Below are 19,879 nucleotides of genomic sequence, written 5' to 3'. Positions count from 1 at the left end.
TACCGTTTATCAGAGTATCCAAAGATTCGCCAAAAAAGGCGAGATCCCGCGTAGGGCAAGTTAGCTAAAGTCTTGCGAGAAGATTGGTCAACAGACCAACATTTCAGCCATATCAGGCGACGGTTCAATACCGCCACACTTGAAAGACGCTCAGCCAAAGGGACCAAATCTAAGTCCGCATCACACAAATACATGACACCCTGATGAATCTGATCCACCATAGCCAAAGTTGTCGGCGGGGCAGAGTCAGCCACCAGGGTGCGCCTGAGCACCTGCGTCCAATCCGCAATAGCCTGGGCTGCCATAATGGAAGCAAAAATAGGCTTCAGCATAGAGCCAGCAACCGTATAAGAATGACGGGCCAGAACACAGGGGTATCCTCAGCAGGGATCGCAGTGGATTTATTTAAAAATCGCCACTGCATGATCCACCTGAGGCGGCACACACCAGCGCTCATAAGTGGCGGGTGTAAATGGATAACGCAGCTTGAACCTACTCGGCACAGCAAAAGGCTTTTTTAAATTGCGCCATTGCTCATCAACCTGATTTTCGAAAAGATATGGTTGCCTCCAAATAAATCCTGATCGCTTGAACCACACCTTAGGACAGAGTGAATGCAGCACAATGTCTTCATTCAAATAAAAATCAGAAACCACCTTAGGAAGAAACAACTGAGGATGAAGTACCACTTTATCTCTGAATGCCACCAGGACAATGCCGCCAATTCAGATACTCTGCGAGTAGAAGGGATAGCCACCAAGAAGGCAACCTTCTGGGACAATGAAAGCAGAGAAATCTCCCACATTTTTTCAAAAGGAGGCTTTTAAAGAATACTAGATTGAGATCCCATGGAGGCAGCGGAGATCATCTCGGAGGAGCCATATGGCGCACTCCCTGGATGAAAGTATGAATCAAGGCATGCGTAGCTAATAGACATTGGAAATATATAGCCAAAGCCAAGACTTGGCCTTTGATTGTGCCCAAAGCCAATCGCTGTTCAACTCCTTTCGCCAAAAAGGCCAAAATCCTAGCTATAGAAAACAAGCGAAGGATGCACCTTTAGTGATTCACACCATGAGATGTATGACTTCCACGCACGATGATAAATCTTCCTGGAAGTCAACTTCCTAGCCTTCAAGAGTGTAGGAATCACAGAGTCAGAAATATTTCTATCCCCCAACACCTGGCTTTCAACAGCCTTGCCGTTAAAGCCAGTGACTGTAAAGCAGGATGGAAGATCGGACCTTGAGACAGCAGATCTTCCCAAGGAGTATCGGCGACCACCAGAATGACAGAAATACATTCCACCTCTATCCTGCGCAGAAGCCAAGGCAGAAGTTTTAATGGGGGAAATGCATACCGACCCCAAGGAGCCACCGCAGAGGATCTCGAGACCTGGCTACAAGCCTCTGAACCTTCTTGTTGAGGCGAGAAGCAAACAACTCAACCTCGGGAGTCCCCAACCGAACACACAGGAGATGAAACACCTCTGGGTGTAGGGACCACTCCCCTTGATCTTACACCTGACGACTCAGGTAATCCGCCTGCCAGTTCTCCACACCTGGAATGTGTACAGCAGAAAGGGCTGGAACAAAGCTTTCCGCCCAGGCCAGAATCCCGGCCACCTCCTTGACCTCCAAGACACTCTTGGTGCCCCCCCAGTGACTGATGTAAGCCACAGTCATGACATTGTCTGATTGAATCCGAACCGGACAATCTTGCAGACGAGTCGTCCAATGGCGCAGACATAGCTTTATTGCTCTGAGCTCCAAAACATTTATCGGAAGTCCTAACTCTTCCAATGTCCAGGTACCCTGGGCACAGAACTTCCTCAGCACCCCGCCCCAGCCCGACAGGCTGGCGTCTGTGGTTACTGCCGTCCACAACAACGGAAGGAAGAACTTGCCCTGGCAAAGAGCTGGAGATTGAATCCACCACAACAGAGCAGACTTGGTGTTGCGGCTCAACTGAATCATATAATTCAACGACTTCGGATCCTTGTTCCATTTGACCAGAATCTCCCGTTGCAGCGTTTTGTGTGGAACTGAGCAAATGGGACTGCTTCGAAGGTCGATACCATCAGACCCAAAGTCCGCATACAAACTCGCAGAGAGGACAGATTGTTGTCCAGCAACAACTGAATCGCCCCCTGACACTTTTGGAGCTTGTCCAGGGGAAGAAAAACCCTCGCCACGGCTGAATCCAGAGTCAAGCCCAGATACTCAGGAAAGGAGTCAGCGCAGATTTCTTGAAATTGATGTTCCAACCGAACTCTTGTAGAGTCCTGACAGTAATCTCCAGATCCTCCTCCCTGGCTGAGTGAGAGTCCGCTATCAACAGGAGATCATCTAGGTACCCCAGTAGCGCAATCCCCCGCTGGCATAAAAATGCCAATACCGGAGCTAGAACTTTAGTAAACACTCTGGGAGCGGAGGCGAGACCAAAGGGTAACACCACAAATTGATAATGTTCTTTTGCTACCACAAAGCAAAGAAACCGCTGGTGTCCAGCGTAAATGGGGATGTGTAGATATGCGTCCTTGATATCTATGGAGGCTAAGAACTCTCCCTGGTGAAGAGGCGTCACTATGCGCGGATGGATTCCATCCGAAACCTCTGTACTCCCACAAACCGATTCAAAGCCTTGAGATCCAGGATAGGATGCACCTTGCCCACCTTTCTGGGCATGATGAATAGGTTTAAATAAAGCCCTTGAAAACAATCCTGAGATGGAACCGACACAATCACTCCTCCCGACCATGGCTTCTTTGGACCTTCAGAAGAACTGAACGATTTTTCTTTCTCTTGTGACCCGGAGGCAGGAAAAAGACGTTTATAAGCATTAAAGGAAGACCCCTGCCTAGGACGTGGCGCCTTGCCTTTAGAAGATTGGAGCAGGTTGGTGCTCTTATCCCCCCTGATACCTTTGATCAACTCAACCAGAGAGGATCCAAACAGTCTCTCCCCTGTAAACAGAAGATCAGCCACAGCCTTTTTTGAAGCCTGTCAGCCGACCAGCATTTCAGCCACACCATGCGCCTAATCGCAAACCCCACTGCTGATGTCCTGGCCACTAACGAAGCTGAGTCCAGGAACGTATCACACATGAATACCAGGGCTTGAGCCAACTGGTCTAGTAATTCCAGCACCGCAGGGGGAGCCATTCAGTTTTCAAGTTACTTTTAAGAAACTTCACCGATTCAGTAGCAGTCCGCACTACCAGAACATTCACAAAGGTAGTCTTTAACATGTGACCTGCCACCACGTGTAAATGGTGGGACAATGATTCCACCCGTCTATCCACAGGGTCCAGGAAAAGTTTGCGACTCTTCCACCGGTACCAGAGTCGCCTTATTCAACCTGGCCACTGGAGAATCCACTTTCAGTGGAACAGTCCACCTAGTGGACACCTCCTCCGCAAAAGGGTAACGGCGTGAAAAATGCTAAGGCACCACCATGTGCTTAATGCGTCTCATTGTTCATCTACAATAGTGTGAAACAATTCAGGGCAAAGGAAAACTTTACCCGATGTAGGGGATTTGTGGTAGCCAAAAGACACCTGCACACCTGATGCTGTAGATTCATCAGCCAATTTTAGAGTTTCCCGCACAGAAACTATCAGAGCTTCCACCAATGAGCGTTCCCGCGCAGCGGTTGATGAGGACAGGCCCTCTTCACCGTCATAATGCGAAGACACCGACCCCTCAAGGTGGTTTACATCTGCTGCGACCATAGCTATCTCAGAGCTAGAAAGACCCTGCTGATGGAGGTGAGGGCGAATGCGTTTGCGGCTGGCAGGACCAGAAATGGCCATATCTACCTTGGATATCAAATTTTGCAAAAAGACTGCAATCTCTGGCCAAGACTGGGAACCGGAGGGTCCCCCAGCCGCTTGCAGGGGGTCTGCAGATGAAATTTTGCAGTCCCACCACGAACACTGCGGGCTGTCAAATCCTAACATATATCATATATATAATAATAGCAGAACAGATGACAAAAACCCACAAGACCCCCAGGAAAAACGTTACCAGACCACAGAATAGCTGCCAGCATGATCGGCAAAAACGAAACTGAAACTAACTGCACAGGAAGAGGAAGAAAACTCAGCCTCTATCTGTGTAACACCATGCCGCATGCCTGTCCAGCCCATGGACCTCAAGAAAATGGCCACTTATACATTCTCAGTGGGGAAAATGGCTGCCCAAAAAAGGGGTCCCAGAACATAGGCATCTAAAAGTCTCTGACCAGGCACCCACACAAGACAATCCACCCCCCCTTAAAAAGGCATCATACCGGCCACATTATTACCACCGCCGCCTCCCCAAGGTGAAAACCTGCTAGGGGTAGGAGAATGCCGAGAGGTATACCAGATCAGTCCTTTAAAGTGCCAGGGAACCAAGGGAGCCTCTAAGGTCTGACCATTACAGGGAGGGGCCCACGACTGCCCCGAGAATGCCAGGGTTTTTTAGGGGGCAATATTTACTCACCATACCATAGTACCAGGTGGGCTCCTCCAAAACAGATCACTCCCCACCCGGGGGTGCTGTCAGCCGAAAGGGAAGCAGCGACGTTCCAGGTCGTGTGTATCCCCGCGAGACGCTTCACTCACAGGTCGTGGTGAGGCTTGGTTCTGGACTATAACCTGCTCACGCTCACTGGCCAGGCTGGGAGACCTTAAGGATCTAGATTATCCAGTGCAAAACCACAGCCGGCTGTTGCTTGTAGTTCCTCTGGATGCTGGTCCTCAGGAACTAACTAGTGAAAAAAATAAAAAATCACAAACTTTCCCTGTTACAGCTAAGACCGAAGTCCCAGCAGGGCTAGGTCCTATTCCTAAAACTAGGCAGAAACAAACGGATTAATGATAGCAAAGTGTGAGGGGTTATGCCTGCAGGGACAGCCCCCATAGGTGTGGTTAAGCTTTTTTTTCCTGCCTAGTGCCTATTCTCGATGGGAGGAGCATAACCCTTATTAGTAATGAAGATGGAGCTGCGTCTGTGGATGAATGACAGAGAAATTTATTTTTTAATGAGTAGTGGGCCCTCTGCTTTCAAGTGAATAATGTGCATTTATACATGTGTAAAAAATATAATGTAATATATTTTCTACAACTGCTTAGGTAACCCTTGTGACATTCTAATCTATCCCAATTCTTGTCACTTCTGGTATGCATGAAAATTTGGAGAGGATGTTAATTAATAAATCTGCGTGAAAGAAAAACAAATTAATGCACGGAATTACAGTAATCAAAATAAAATATTTTCCACAATCTTTTTTTTTTTAAACAAGACATCTTATGTATTTTACTGTATTATATTTTATATTTTATTATAATATATTATTATAATTTATATTTTATATTAAATACCTAAAATATTTGTCTTATGGGGAGGTAATCGGGGAGGTGGTGGTCGAGGAGGTACATAAGAAGTTGGTCTTGCCGGGCTCTCTGAAATGGGACACCTTTTTATTGTTCCTTGGTTGTCATCTTCAGAAGCACTAGATTCTTGTGGTATAAATATAGATTTAGGCTGCAAAAAACACAATAGAAAAAGTATTAAAATAATGAAACATCATGGCAAAAGGAGTAAAATATATTAGTTTATTGATATTGGTAAGCAAGTCACAGCCAGTGAGCCAATAAGGAGAGAGCGGGGGGGGGGGGGGGGGGAGCCACGGCTTTATGTGTCCTATGGAGGCATAGAGCCGCAACTCAGGAGCGAGCATGCTTTCTCTGGGGGGCACTGCCTGAGGGGAAGATTGGGGCTGCTCTGTGCAAAACCACTGCACAGAGCAGGTAAGTATAACATGTTTGTTATTTTTTATTTTTTTAAAACAAGCTTTAATATCACTTTAACTGCCCTGAAATTGACTGGAATAATGGCACTGCTGGAACATTAAAAAAATGCATACATTTTTAAACCTATGCTTAAAGCACCTAAACACCACGTTTTTCTGCCTGAAAGCTCCTCACAAAAATGCACTTGTGACGTTTTCTTTTCAGCCTGTAAATATTTCTCGACAAATATGCCTGTGAACGCCTAAATGTTCATGGAAACATATGCCAACAGTGTTGCTTCTACAGGCTGCTAGAAAAAAAGCCAAATGCCTGCATAAACAGCATTTTTGTCATCCCAATGTTCATGAGGTCTTACAAGATAATTTTATGGTACAGTTTATAGAGGCTCTGACCAGAAATGATGATCTGCTGAACCTGGTAACCTCAAATTATGTGGAGCTTAATTCTAATGTTCATATAAAAACATCTGGGTAGCAGTGACCATAAGGCTTGGTTCACACTTGTGCGATGCGGGAACACTGCGAATATGCAGCATGTTCCCGCATCGCATCCGCACATCTGGCAGTTCACACTGTCATATGTGATACGCAGGGGGTGTCAATTAAAAGTTAACGACACCCCCAGTTTGATTGCATATCGCAGTGCGATCTGCAAGTACGCACAGAATCGGATCGCACAAGTGTGAACCACTGTGCGATCCGATTTTGATGCGGCTCAAAAAATGCCTCCTGTGCATCTTTGGTGCGGATTCAGCCATACAAAGTGTATGGCTGAAATTCGCACCGCACATGAGATCGCAAGTAATGAAGGAGCAGTGCGCTCTGAATTACATGCAATCTCCACAGCCGCACAAGTGTGAACTGGCACTAACATGATTTATTTTATTGTTAGCTGTAAACAGCAAGCACATACTGGAAAGCTTAAAACTTATTTTAAGACAGCAGATTTTCCAAGACCGAGGGCTGCTCTCCAATACTGGGAGAAAATATTGTCATTTAAGAACAAAGAACATAAATTTAAATGAACCCATGGAGAAATAAAGCCCCAACAATCCTTCAGGAAGAGGCACAATCCTCAGTAGTTCCTTAGGGGGGAATGGGGAAAAGAGGAGAAAGATCTAACCAAGCAAAGGGAGCAATTTCTATCTCTGAGAGCTTATCCATATAGGGGATGAGGAGTGAGAAAGAGCAATTCAGTCAGAAATGTCGCAGCGGACCAATCAGCCCAATCCCTCATACCCTGGGTCTCAGAAAGCACCCCTTTCCAGAGCTGCAGCAGGCAGCAAGTAGGGAGCCTAGAAGAGCAATGCAAATGCTGCTTACTAAACAAGATATGGCTGGCATAATGGATCATCATTAGCAAACAATAAAAGTTAAAATAAGTGCAATAAGAACAGATATTCAAAATATGCTGCAAAGTGTGGAATAGGCAGAGATTCGTTTACATGGACATAAACAAAAATACTGGAACTCCCTGAAAGAGAGCAGATCAGTTTGAGATTAGACGTTCAAACTGTAATATAGAGGAGCAAAAAAATAGAAATATGCGTAATAATTTAGGGTTCCAAGGCCCCCAAAAGGTGACTCAGGAGGAAGGCCACAATCATGCATTTTTACTTTTTGACAGAGTACATAGGCTTCAGAGATCCTGTAAATTTGCAGTAGAGGGACCCAGAGATGTGATAGGAAGATTTCATATTAATGAAGATAAATGTAAAGTAATGGAGAGTTTGAAAGATTTTGCACTCATCGATTTTGATGGGGCAGGGAGGTTTATCTTCTCAAACCTGGGCTCAGACTCTGGCACACTGTAGGGTTCTAAAACCATTAGGAGCACAATTAAGAGCTGAAAATATACAATATGGAGGGTGGATTCAGACATGTTTGATGCAAAGTATCAGAGCTGCACAGCTGTCCTGAGATTTCCAGAGGACTTAAAAGATTTTTGTGGGAAGCTTGGAATCCCCACAGCTATGCTGGACGCTAAATTGGTGTGCTCCAAGCAACCCTAGTAGAGAGAAGGAGCGGCTCCAGTAGACGTCCTTTCGGTTACGGAGTCGAGGGCTGTGGAACGCGGAAGCTTCCCGGCACACGCTATACTGATCCAGATCAGCTCGAGTGAGTCTACACTTTTTTCCTTTACCACTGCCTTGAACCTTTTACAAACTATGGGGTTATATTTCTGTCGGAGCATACAGATCAAGAACATCAGTTTCTAGCCCAACAGAAGTGGAACATCAACCTCAGAGCTGCTAACAGCCCATCGTCCCACACACAGGTCGTATTGCAAGTGCGCAGTCTGGTGGTACACACAGATGTGCACACCTTCCCTTTTTTCACTTTACATTTGATTATTTAAAAACAAAACTAATGATTTGATCTCTATTGAGACACCTCTTTGACACTTATTTGAGTTTTTCATCACCGTTAAGTGGTTTCTACACATCATTGTTGGAGTATATATTCACTATCCTATTAGGATTTGTTCTGTGTCCTGTTTTATAATACATGCACCTTTTCTTTATTGTTTTTAAACTTGCACGTTTTAATAAAATAATTTCCAAGCACTTTCTATTTATTGATCATTGCACCTTTATTTTTGATCCACAATATCACTCCAGTATACAGTTGTGTTCAAAATTATTCAACCCCCCAATGCTGTAAAGGGTTTTAGGGAATTTAGTGTACATTTGTAATTGTATTCAGAATGAAATCCTACAAGGACTTCTTAAAGAACCATATGTAACTAAAATGACATCAATTGGTTTTGTAATACAGTAGTAAATGGTTCTTTTGTGAATTCTTCATTGACACAATTATTCAACCCCTTAACTACCTCCCATCCGGGCCATAGTACATATACGGCCGGGTGGGAGTCTCGTCCTTCTGAATGGACGTTCCGGAACGTCCTTCAGAAGGAGAGAGATCGCGCCGCCGCGGGCACGCGCAGCGGCGCAATCTCGATGTGCCTGTGTCCCTCGGACACACGGCAACAACATTCGGCAGGAGGGCCCTGTGATTGGCCCTCCTGATCACATGACGGCTGTGTCCAATCACAGCCGTCATGTAATGTAAATAGAGCCGTTGTAACGGCTTTGATCTCTTCTCCTCCTGACAGATCCTGTCAGTGAGGAGAAGATCAGAGGATCGGTGCTGCTGCGGGGGTGATCAGTGAGTATTTCTAATTACTCACTGATCACAGGGGGGGTCTGTGCTGGTAATCAGAACATTGATTACCAGTGCAGCCCTGGGGGGGGAGGGGTGCCACTAAGCCACCAGGGATGCCCACCTATGACCACCAGGGTTGCCCACTATGGCCACCAGGGATGGCAAGCAGGGCTCAGAGAGCCCCCCAGTGCCCTCCCTATCAGTATGGCCCATCAATGGCATCTATCAGTGCTGCCCACCAGTGCCATTATTGCCATCTATCAGTGCCGCCCACCAGTGCCCATTATTGCCCACCAGTGCTGCCTATCAGTGCCCATCAATGCCCCCCATCAGTGCCGATCAGTGCCACCCATCAGTGCCGATCATTGCCGCCCAACAGTGCCACTATCAGTGCCCATCAGTGCTGCATATCAGTGCTACCTATCAGTGCCCATCAGTGCTGCATATCAGTGCCACCCCATCAGTGCCACCCCATCAGTGTCTCCTCATCAGTGCCTGTCAGTGCGGCATCATCAGTGCTCATCAGTGCAGGAAAAAACATATCTATTTACAAAATTTTATAACCTAAACAAGAAACTTTTTTTTTTTCAAATTTTTCAGTCTTTTTTTATTTGTGCACCAAAAAAGAAAAAACCTGACGGTGATCAAATACCACCAAAAGAAAGCTCTATTTGTGGGGGAAAAATGACACAAATTTGGTTTAGGTACAGTGTTGCATGACCGCGCAATTGTCATTCAAATTGCAACAGCGCTAAAAGCTGAAAATTGGTCTGGGAAGGAAGGGGGTTTAAGTGCCCAGTATTGAGGTGGTTAAAGACTACCACTCCGAAGAACAGAGGTTCATTGAAGTGTTTTCAATCAGGTATTGAAAGCACCTGTGGATGTCAGGGAGCAGCAATAAAGCCTAATAAGCACCAATTAGAAAGCTTTAAAATGACTGTGATACTCAGCTCCTAGACATTTACTGGTGTGGTTACAAACATGGTGAAGTCAAGAGAATGGTACAGGAAGATAAGAGAAGTGGTGATTACTCTTCACAGGAAGGGCAATGGCTATAAGAAGATTGCAAAGATGTTAAACATACCAAGAGACACCATAGGAAGCATCATTTGCAAATTCAAGGCAAAGGGCACTGTTGAAACGCTACCTGGTCGTGGCAGAAAGAAGATGCTGACTTTGACTGCTGTGCGCTACCTGAAGCGTAGAGTGGAGAAAAGTCCCCGTGTGACTGCTGAGGAACTGAGAAAAGATTTGTCAGATGTGGATACTGAAGTTTCTGCTCAGACAATACGGTGCACACTGCGTAATGAAGGCCTCAATGCCAGAACTCCCAGGCGCACCCCCTTGCTGTCTCCAAAGAATAAGAAGAGTCGACTGCAGTATGCCAAAAGTCATGTGGACAAACCACAGAAGTTTTGGGATAGTGTTCTGTGGACTGATGAAACAAAATTAGAACTGTTTGGGCCCATGGATCAACGCTATGTTTGGAGGAGGAAGAACAAGACCTATGAAGAAAAGAACACCTTGCCTACTGTGAAGCATGGCGGGGGGTCAATCATGCTTTGGGGCTGTTGTGCTTCTGCAGGTACAGGGAAGCTTCAGCGTGTGCAAGGTACCATGAATTCTCTTCAGTACCAGGAGATATTGGATGACAATGTGATGCAGTTCGTCACAAACCTGAGGCTTGGGAGACGTTGGACCTTTCAACAGGACAATGATCCCAAGCATACCTCCAAGTCCACTAGAGCATGGTTGCAGATTAAAGGCTGGAACATTTTTGAGTGGCCATCACAGTCATCAGACTTAAATCCGATTGAGAACCTCTGGTGGGACTTAAAGACTGTAAAAGGATGTTCTACTAAGTACTAAGATTGAATGTCACTTGGGGGTTGAATAAAACTGATAATGATGTGAGCACAGAAAACACATTTGTGGTTATTTCATTATAAATGTTATGTTATATTTGTCTGACCTACACGTGCCTCTTTGATTTAATTGTAAGCAGGATGACTGAATGATCAAAATCAATGTCAAACTGGCCAAAACAATCAATTTCAGTGGGGGTTGAATAATTTTGAACACAACTGTATATGTAGTGGGGCAGCACTGTGAGAAGTACGCACCATTTATCATTTGCACCAGATTTCAACCCACGTTTTTGACCTACGGGTCATATTTATAGGTAGCGCCTGTACCAGCCTCATGCACTTTTATTTCTTTCTCACCCTTGCACCTCAGGGGTCGGTTGGTGGCAGCTCACACCTATTTTTTATGGGTACCGAATATCCTCTATATATTATATATTTTATCTTAACTTCATAGCGCTGGTCACCTTCTTTTGTTACAGCCATGTGTAATAGCCCTGTCTTAATTTCCCCGGATTTTACACGGGAATTTATAGAGCAGACGGATGCATCAGAAGTGGGATTAGGTGCAGTACTGTCCCAAAGTGGTGAATGGGGACAAACACCCCATAGCATTACTAAGTAGGAAATTGAGCCCCGCAGAAAAAAGATACACTATTGTAGAACGGGAATGTCTTGCTATCAAATGGGCGCTGGAGAGTTTAAAATACTACCTGTTAGGGTGACAGTTTAGGCTCTTAACGGACCATGCCCCTCTCAAGTGGATGGCCCAAAACAAAGAGAAAAATGCAAGAGTTACCAGATGATTCTTGGCTCTACAGAGTTTCAAATTTGTGGTAGAACATATACTAGGCAGCCAACAAGCTAACACTGATGCCCTCTCCAGAGTATACAGTTTGTTTGCTTAAGGTGCTCAACCCCCCAAAATTGAGCAGAGGGGGGGGGGGGGGGGCAGGATATGTAGCAGGGTGCTGGTAAAACGGCTCCAAATGGCAGGGGAAGTGGTTGATGGGATCTATGTTCCTCCACGGTGTCTTCGATTTTTCGATCTAAGGAAAAATCAGCAAAGAGGTTATGGTAAAGAGTGCTAGTTCTTTACCCTTTATTAGTAAAGTCTGTTCCGGGGCTGGTTTTACTGGGAATCTGATAGTGCTCTGGGTGGGACAGATTCCCAATTCCGTGGACCACAGTTTGATGGTCTCTGGCTAGGCCTTGATTAAAGCAGCTGGATCTCAGTGAGAGGGAGGATGTCTCCATTAGAGGAAGCGACAGGGAGCATGGCTGCTTGTCCCTGAAAACTTGGGATACCAATGTTTTGTTCTGGAAAGGACACTCACCTTTGAACAAGGACTTTAACGGACTACGGACACCGTTGGGCTCAGCTGAGCGGAAGTTTACTTTTGCTTGTTTTGGCCAGGAGCCAGTTTCTTTTGTTATCAACTTGAGTGTGGATTAAACGGGACATTTTTTTCTAAAGAAATTGTGAGCGTGTCCCTGCCTTGAGGCTGATCCCCTACAATATATATATATATATATATATATATATATATATATATATATATATATATATATATATATACACACACACACACACACACACACACACAGACACACAGTATCTCACAAAAGTGAGTACATCCTCAAATTTGAGTACACCCTCAAATTTATGTAAATATTTTATTTTATCTTTCATGTGACAACACTGAAGAAATGACACTATGCTACAATGTAAAGTAGTGAGTACACTCAGATTGTATAACAGTGTAAATTTGCTGTCCTCTCAAAATAACTTAACACACAGCCATTATTTTTTAAACAGCTGGCAACAAAAGTGAGTACACCCCTAAGTGGAAATGTCCAAATTGGGCCAAACTAGCCATTTTCCCTCCCCAGTGTCATGTGACTCGTTAATGTTACAAGGTCTCAGGTGTGAATGGGGATCAGGTGTGTTCAATTTGGCCTTATCGCTCTCACTCTCTCATACTGGTCACTGGAAGTTCAACATGGCACCTTATGGCAAAGAACTCTCTGAGGATCTGAAAAAAAAAATAATTGTTGCTCTACATAAAGATGGCCTAGGCTATAAGAAGATTTCCAAGACCCTGAAACTGAGCTGCAGCACGGTGGCCAAGACCATACAGCAGTTTAACAGAACAGGTTCCACTCAGAACAGGCCTCGCTATGGTCGACCAAAGAAAATGAGTGCATGTGCTCAGCGTCATATCCAGAGGTTGTCTGTGGGAAATAGACGTACGAGTGCTGCCAGCATTGCTGCAGGGGTATAAGGGGTGGGGGTTCAGCCTGTCAGTGCTCAAACCATACGCCGCACACTGCATGAAATTGGTCTGCATGGCTCTTGTCCCAGAAGGAAGCCTCTTCTAAAGACGATGCACAAAAAATCCGGCAAACAGTTTGCTGAAGACAAGCAGACTAAGGACATGGATTTCTGGAACCATGTCCTGTGGTCTGATGAGACCAAAATAAACTTATTTGGTTCAGATGGTGTCAAGCATGTGTGGCAGCAATCAGGCGAGCAGTACAAAGACAAGTGTGTCTTGCCTACAGTCAAGCATGGTGGTGGGAGTGTCATGGTCTGCATGAGTGCTGTCAGCACTGGGGAGCTACATTTTCACTTAGGGGTGTACTCACTTTTGTTGCGAGTGGTTTAGACATTAATGGAGTGTGTGGAGTTATTTTGAGGGGACAGCAAATTTACACTGTTATACAAGCTGTACACTCACTACTTTACATTGTAGCAAAGTGTCATCTCTTCAGTGTTGTCACATGAAAAGATATAATAAAATATTTACAACAATATGAGGGCTGTACTCACTTTTGTGGGATACTGTATATATATATATATATATATATATATATATTGTATGCCTCTCTAACAAACTGCTCTCTGCTTTCAGATATGAGTATCTAAGGTTTTCCTGAAGAAGTGTTGTCTTGCGAAACGCGTCAAATTATTTGGATACCATGTCTATAAAGTATTTCATATATATGGATCATTAATTGTGTTGAAAATTATGCGATTGTGTATTATTTGTGCACCATCTTAGGATTTTTAATATGATATAAAAATTGTTAAGATATGTCCTTTAAATAAAATTATATCTTTTTACTTATTTTGGTGTATCTCTCAAAATCCCTAGGGCAATGTTTTTCTACACATGGGTGCTGCAGTTCTTACTTTCGTCACATTACTAAGGGAAAGTGATCTATTTTAATGAAAAAGTGCATAGGGCGTTTGGGGAGTGTTTTTAATGTATGCATTAAATATGTGTTAAACTCAAATGACAACTCACAGGTGCTACAGGTAGCATATAACTTTCTGTAGAACTCACTTTAAGATTGCCACACTTTGCTGGCTAGAAGTGAAATAAGTTGGACATTTGACCGGAGAGTGAAAAACAGTTGGGTTTTAGACTACTATTGATTGCTTGTGGTGGCAATTGTTTTAGTTTCTTCTTTGGGATCTTTGCAAGCAGCTTTTTAAACACCTTTTCTGTCATTTCTTCCCTTCCTTCAAGACTAATTAAGGGGATTGGTAATTGTTCACAGGTGCTACACGTATTAACTTTTTGTAGAATTCACTTTGAGCTTGCATACATTTTGCTTGCTGGAAATTTAACAAAGTGGGAAATTTGACAATGTGGTGAGTTAAAAACAGGAGATTGAAACCGTAGTCTTCTAACCTGTAAGTAACTTTTGAGATTTCCTGTAGGTAGTATTAATATTGTAACTGGCATAGTGAATGCTAGCAAGGCTAAAAGGTTTTGTGCAGTGCACAGTGTTTCGCAAGCATACAATAAAGGAGAAACAGCTCCATAATGAATACCACTGTGAGTGGGTTGCCCTTCTGGAGGCTTACATGAGAGATTTAGACTAGCAAATTGCAACACTGGGCAGAACTTACAAGCTTGAAAGGGGTCTTACTGAGCATGTGGTTATCGGGGTTGATGTGGAGGGTGAAGTAAGAATTGTCAGGTAGGAAGATGGGTTACTGTAGTCAGAGGGAGTGGTAGGGGCTCAAAGAATACGAGGCCAGTACTGGGTTTGAGCACACATACAAATTTGCCAAATTTGGTAAAGATGTGGGAATGGTAAAATCAAAAGTGGCAGCCCTAGATGTCACTATTACCCCTAACAGCTGGGAGAGCAGCCCATCTAGTAGGGGTGGTGGGGGTAGTACAGGAAGGCCTAGAAAGTTGGTGGTAATAGGGGATTCTGTTATCATGAGGACTGAATAATGTATCACCAAGATCGCATCAACTAAACGGTTTGCTGCCTCCCTTGTGTCAGGGTTCAGGATGTGTTGGGCTGTGTTAATTACTGGGAGGGGTTGGGCATGACCCAGCTCGTCTTGGTCCATATGTTGGAACCAATGACAGATTACATAGAAGGCGGAGGCTCCTTTAAGGCAATTTAGGAGCAGGAGCCAATGGCTCCACACTGCTGTCTCAGCCAATCAAGAGGGAGAGTCCCTGGAGAGCCAAGCGCAGCACAGGAAAGAGGGGGAGCCTAAAGAACTGAATGCATGGCTAAAGACCTGGTGTAAGAGGGAAGCATTTGGGTTTCTACAGCACTGGGCTGACTTTACACTGGGGTACAACCTATATGGTAAAGATGGTTAGCACCTAAATTGAAGGGGGTCTGCTGTGCTGGGCGAGAGGTGATTGGGAAGGCTGGAAGAGTATTTAAACTAGGATTGAGGGGGGGGGGGGGGGAGGATGAATTTGATTATAATGGAGCAGACAGGTCAGACAGGGGCCAGTCCCTAATGGTGGGTGGAATGGGGGAAGATGGGGGGGAGGTCTATGGCAGATAAAAAAGAAGGTTCCAATTTTACAAACTACCATTAGAAATAGCACTAATTGTACTTTAAAAAAACTGGATTTTTGTCTTACCATAAAATCCTTTTCTCTGAGGTTCACTGACAGACGCAGCTTCAAGTCTTCAGATCATTTGGCTTTATGTTGTCTCTCTTTAGGAGTAGGACTAGGCAGAAAACTTTTTGGTTATGCGCCTGAGAGGGTATACCATCACTGTAGGACTCCAGTTTGTAACAAGCAGTGTCAGAAGAACATATAACTCAACCCCTACTGAGGGGCGGGTGCTGTGTCTATCAGTGAACCTCAGAGAAAAGGATTTTATGGTAAGACAAAAATCCAGTTTTCTCTTTCGTTCACTGATGGACGCAGTTTAAAGTCTTCAGATCATTGGGATGTCCCAAAGAAGTGTAAATATGAGGGGTGAGAAAAAACACAGCAAACGCAGAATGCCCAACAAGGCTAAACATAGCCAACCTGGGAACAACAGGAGCTCAAGTAGAAACAACTGGAGCTCACCAACAAGAAAAAAATGACACCCTCAAGAAGCGGAAGATCTGCAACCGCAGCCTGCAAAACTTTGCGGCCAAAAGCTGCATCCGAAGATGCAAGTACATCCACCTTATAAAACTTTGCAAATGTGTGTACAGACGACCATGAAGAAGCCTTGCACACCTATACCACTGACGCCTGATGACGGAAGGCCCAGGAGGCACTAAGCGCCCTCGTAGAATGCGCTTTAACAGGGAAAGGAGGAACCTGACCCTTAAAAGAATAGGCCTGCACCACCATCTGCCTGATCCACTTGGAAATGGTCATAGCAGATGCGGCCTGCCCTTACGAGGTCCATCCATAAGAACAAAGAATCGGATTTTCGAATCGGTTCAGTCACCGCCAGGTATACCGGAGCCACCCTTACCACATCTAAGGAATGGAAGGCAATTTCCTTAGGATGTTTCAGCTTAGGACATTGGACAGTAACAAAATATTTTTATTCAAATGAAACCCAGAGACAACCTTAGGAAGGAATGCCTGACAGGGTCGCAACACCACTTTGTCCCTATGAATCACCAGGTAAGGTGACCGACAGGACAATGCAGCCAACTCCGACACCCTACATGCGGAAGAAATAGCGGCTAAAAAGGCCTTCTGCGACAGAGTGAGCAGAGGAAGTTTTCAAATATTTTCAAAGGGAGGCTTTTGAAGCACCGACCGCACCAAATTGAGATCCCACGGAGGCACCAGGGATCACACCAGAAAAGCCAGATGGCGAACTCCCTGCACAAAAGTGTAAACCAAGGACTTCGCCACCAATGGCCTTAGGAAATAAATGGCCAAAGCGGAAATCTGGGCCTTGATGGCACCCAGAGCCAAACGTTGATCTACACCTAGTTGTAGAAACTCAGAGACACAGAAAAGGAACGGGGAGAAACCCCCCAGACTCACACCACGTAATGTACGCCTTCCAAACTCGATGATAAACCTTCCTGGAATTAGATTTCGTAGCTTTGAAAAGCATAGGAATCACCGACTCCGATAGCCCTCTGTCCTTCAGCACCTGGCTTTCAATAGCCAGGCCAATAAAGCCAGCGACTGTAAAGCAGAATGAAAGATTGGCCCCTGAGAAAGAAGATCTTCCCTGAGAGGAAGTTTCCAAGGGACGTCTGCTACCAGCCTTACCAGGCCTGCGTACCAAGACCAGTGAGGCCAGTCTGGTGCCACCAGAATGACTAGAATACCTTTTACCTCGATTCTGTGCAGCAGTCCTGACATAAGTTGTATTGGAGGAAAAGCGTAAATCAGACGAAACTGACCCCAAGGGGCCACCAGGGCGTCTGCGGAGTCGGCCAGAGGATCCTGAGACCTTGACACGAATCTATGCACCTTCACGCTGAGACGGAAGGCAATCAGGTCCACATCAGGGAGTCCCCCACCGAAGGTACTGTTGATGAAACGCCTCCTGAAGTGACCATTCTCCTGGATCCAATGTCTGCCGACTGAGATAGTCCGCTTGCCAATTCCCTACCACCAGAATGTGCACAGCAGAGAGGGCCAGAACATATCGTTCTGCCCACCTCAAGATGCCAGCCACTTCCTGGGCCACCAGGGCACTCTTTGTGCCCCCTTGATGACTGACATATGCCACAGCCATAGCATTGTCCGATTGTATCCACACAGGGCGTCCCTGCAGACGATCCATCTATTGAGACAAAGTCTGATCGCCCAAATCTCCAGGGTGTTGATCGGCAACCTGGATTCCTCCCGAGTCCAGGACACTTTGGGCCGAACACACTCCCAAGACACCTCCCCATCCGGACAGACTGGCATCCGTGGTGATTACAGTCCAATAAAGGAGAAGAAAGGATTTTCCCAGACGTAGGGCCGGGGAGCGGAGCCACCATAGGAGAGACTTCCTCGAACCCCAGAGGAACCATCAGGATCAGATTGTCCAATGACAGCGGATCCTTGTTCCATTTGATCAGAATCTCCCTTTGAAAAGATCTGGTGTGGAAATCCGCAAACTGAACCGTCTTAAAAGGTGGAAACCATCAGACCCAGCATTTGCATGCAAGTCCTGACTGATGATCAATGGTTGGACAACAGGAGCTGAACGGCATCCTGCAGCTTCAGAAGTTTCGTCTGAGGAAGAAACACCGAGGCTGACACTGAGTCCAGCGTCAGACCCAAGTAGTCCAGCATTGTGGACGGAGTGCCGATTTCTGAAAATTTAGTGTCCACCCAAACTCCTGCAGAGTTTGCACCGTAATGTCTAAGTCGGCTTCTAGAGCAGAGGAAAACTCTGCATGCAGAAGCAGATCATCCAGGTGACCCAGTACCGCAATCCCTTTCTGCTCTAGCAAGGCCAACACTGGGGCCAAAACCTTTGTGAACACCAGGGGAGTTGAGGCGAGACCAAAGGGTAACACCACAAATTGAAAGTGCTCCTCGCCCACGGCAAAACAAAGAAAACGCTGATGTTCGACATATTGGAATATGAAGGTAAGCATCCTTGAGATCTATAGAGGCCAGCAGATCTCCTTGATGAAGGAAAGCTACTACCATGCAGATGAACTCCATCTGAAAATTCTGAACCTGCACAAAGTGGTTCAGAGCCCTGAGATCCAAGATCGAACGAACCTTGCCTTCCTTCCTGGGAACTGTAAACGGATTTAAAAATAAAAACCTGCATCTCCAACGCCATGTCTGCAGCGCCTGTATTTCCTGCACCATGCCTGCGGCCCCTGCATCTCCTGCCCGCAGCCTCTGCATCTCCTGCACCATGGCCGCAGCCCCTGTATCTCCTGAACCATGGCCGCAGCCCCTGCATCTCCTGTACCATGTCCGCAGCCCCTGCATCTCCAGCACCATGCCTGCAGGCACTGCATCTCCTGCACCATGCCCGCAGCCCCTGCATCTCTCGCCTAATTGTTACAAATATTTTTTTTCCTCTTCGTGTATGTTTAGGTGACCGAGGGGGCGAGGGGTGAGAATGGGGGGCGTCACAAGATTAGCTCGCACAGGGCGCCTGAACACCTAAAGCGGGCCCCGATTGTGGCAAATGAGATTTAACCACTTCAGCTCCGGAAGATTGTATCCCCTTTATGACCAGGGCATTTTTTGCCATTCAGCACTGCGCTAATTAACTGGCCTTTGCACAGTCATGCAACGCTGTACCCAAACAAAACGTGTATCTTTTTTCACACAGATAGAGCTTTCTTTTGGTGGTATTAGTTTTTTATTTTTGCTATATTAACGAAAAAATGCGGAAACATTTGGAAAAAAACAAACCATTTTTTATTTTCTGCTAAAAAATTATATCCAATTAAAAAAAAACAACAACATCAGATTTCTTCATAAATTTAAGACAATATGTATTCTACTATGTTTTTGGTAAAAGAAAACAATCCAATAGGCATATATTGATTGGTTTACACAAACATAGCGTGCTCAAACTATGGTATATATTTATGGATTTTTTTATACTAGTAATAGTGGTGATCAGTGACTTTTAGCGAGACTGCGATATTGCGGTGGACAATAAGACACTGACACTTTGCAGGCCAGTCCCTGTGGGGCTATGTCACGGCCGAACTAGCGAGGAGCTGAGGTCTGCACATGCTCGCTGGCCAGACGGGTGACCAATGGATCTAGATTATCCAGCCCATCGCCCAGTTCAACAATTGATTATAGATCTTCTTACAGAAGAAAGCCC

The 19,879-nt window shown here is 45.3% G+C and overlaps 1 protein-coding gene across 6 annotated transcripts in view; it reads right to left on the bottom strand.

Moving 5' to 3' along the window:
* The window catches only part of MAP4K3 (mitogen-activated protein kinase kinase kinase kinase 3), an 883,599-nt gene that overhangs the window by 236,810 nt on the left and 626,910 nt on the right, over positions 1–19,879 (bottom strand). For all 6 annotated transcript variants that reach the window (XM_082251934.1, XM_082251933.1, XM_082251935.1 and 3 more), the window contains one exon: positions 5,368–5,530. In XM_082251934.1, coding sequence (XP_082108060.1) covers positions 5,368–5,530 — 163 coding nt within the window. The remainder of the gene's footprint in view (positions 1–5,367; positions 5,531–19,879) is intronic.

Source organism: Pelophylax lessonae (genome assembly GCF_965119305.1).
Source record: "Pelophylax lessonae genome assembly, chromosome: 3".
Lineage (NCBI taxonomy): Eukaryota > Metazoa > Chordata > Amphibia > Anura > Ranidae > Pelophylax > Pelophylax lessonae.
Note: the sequence above shows the minus strand (reverse complement) of the source record. Positions and strands in the feature narration are given on the sequence as shown.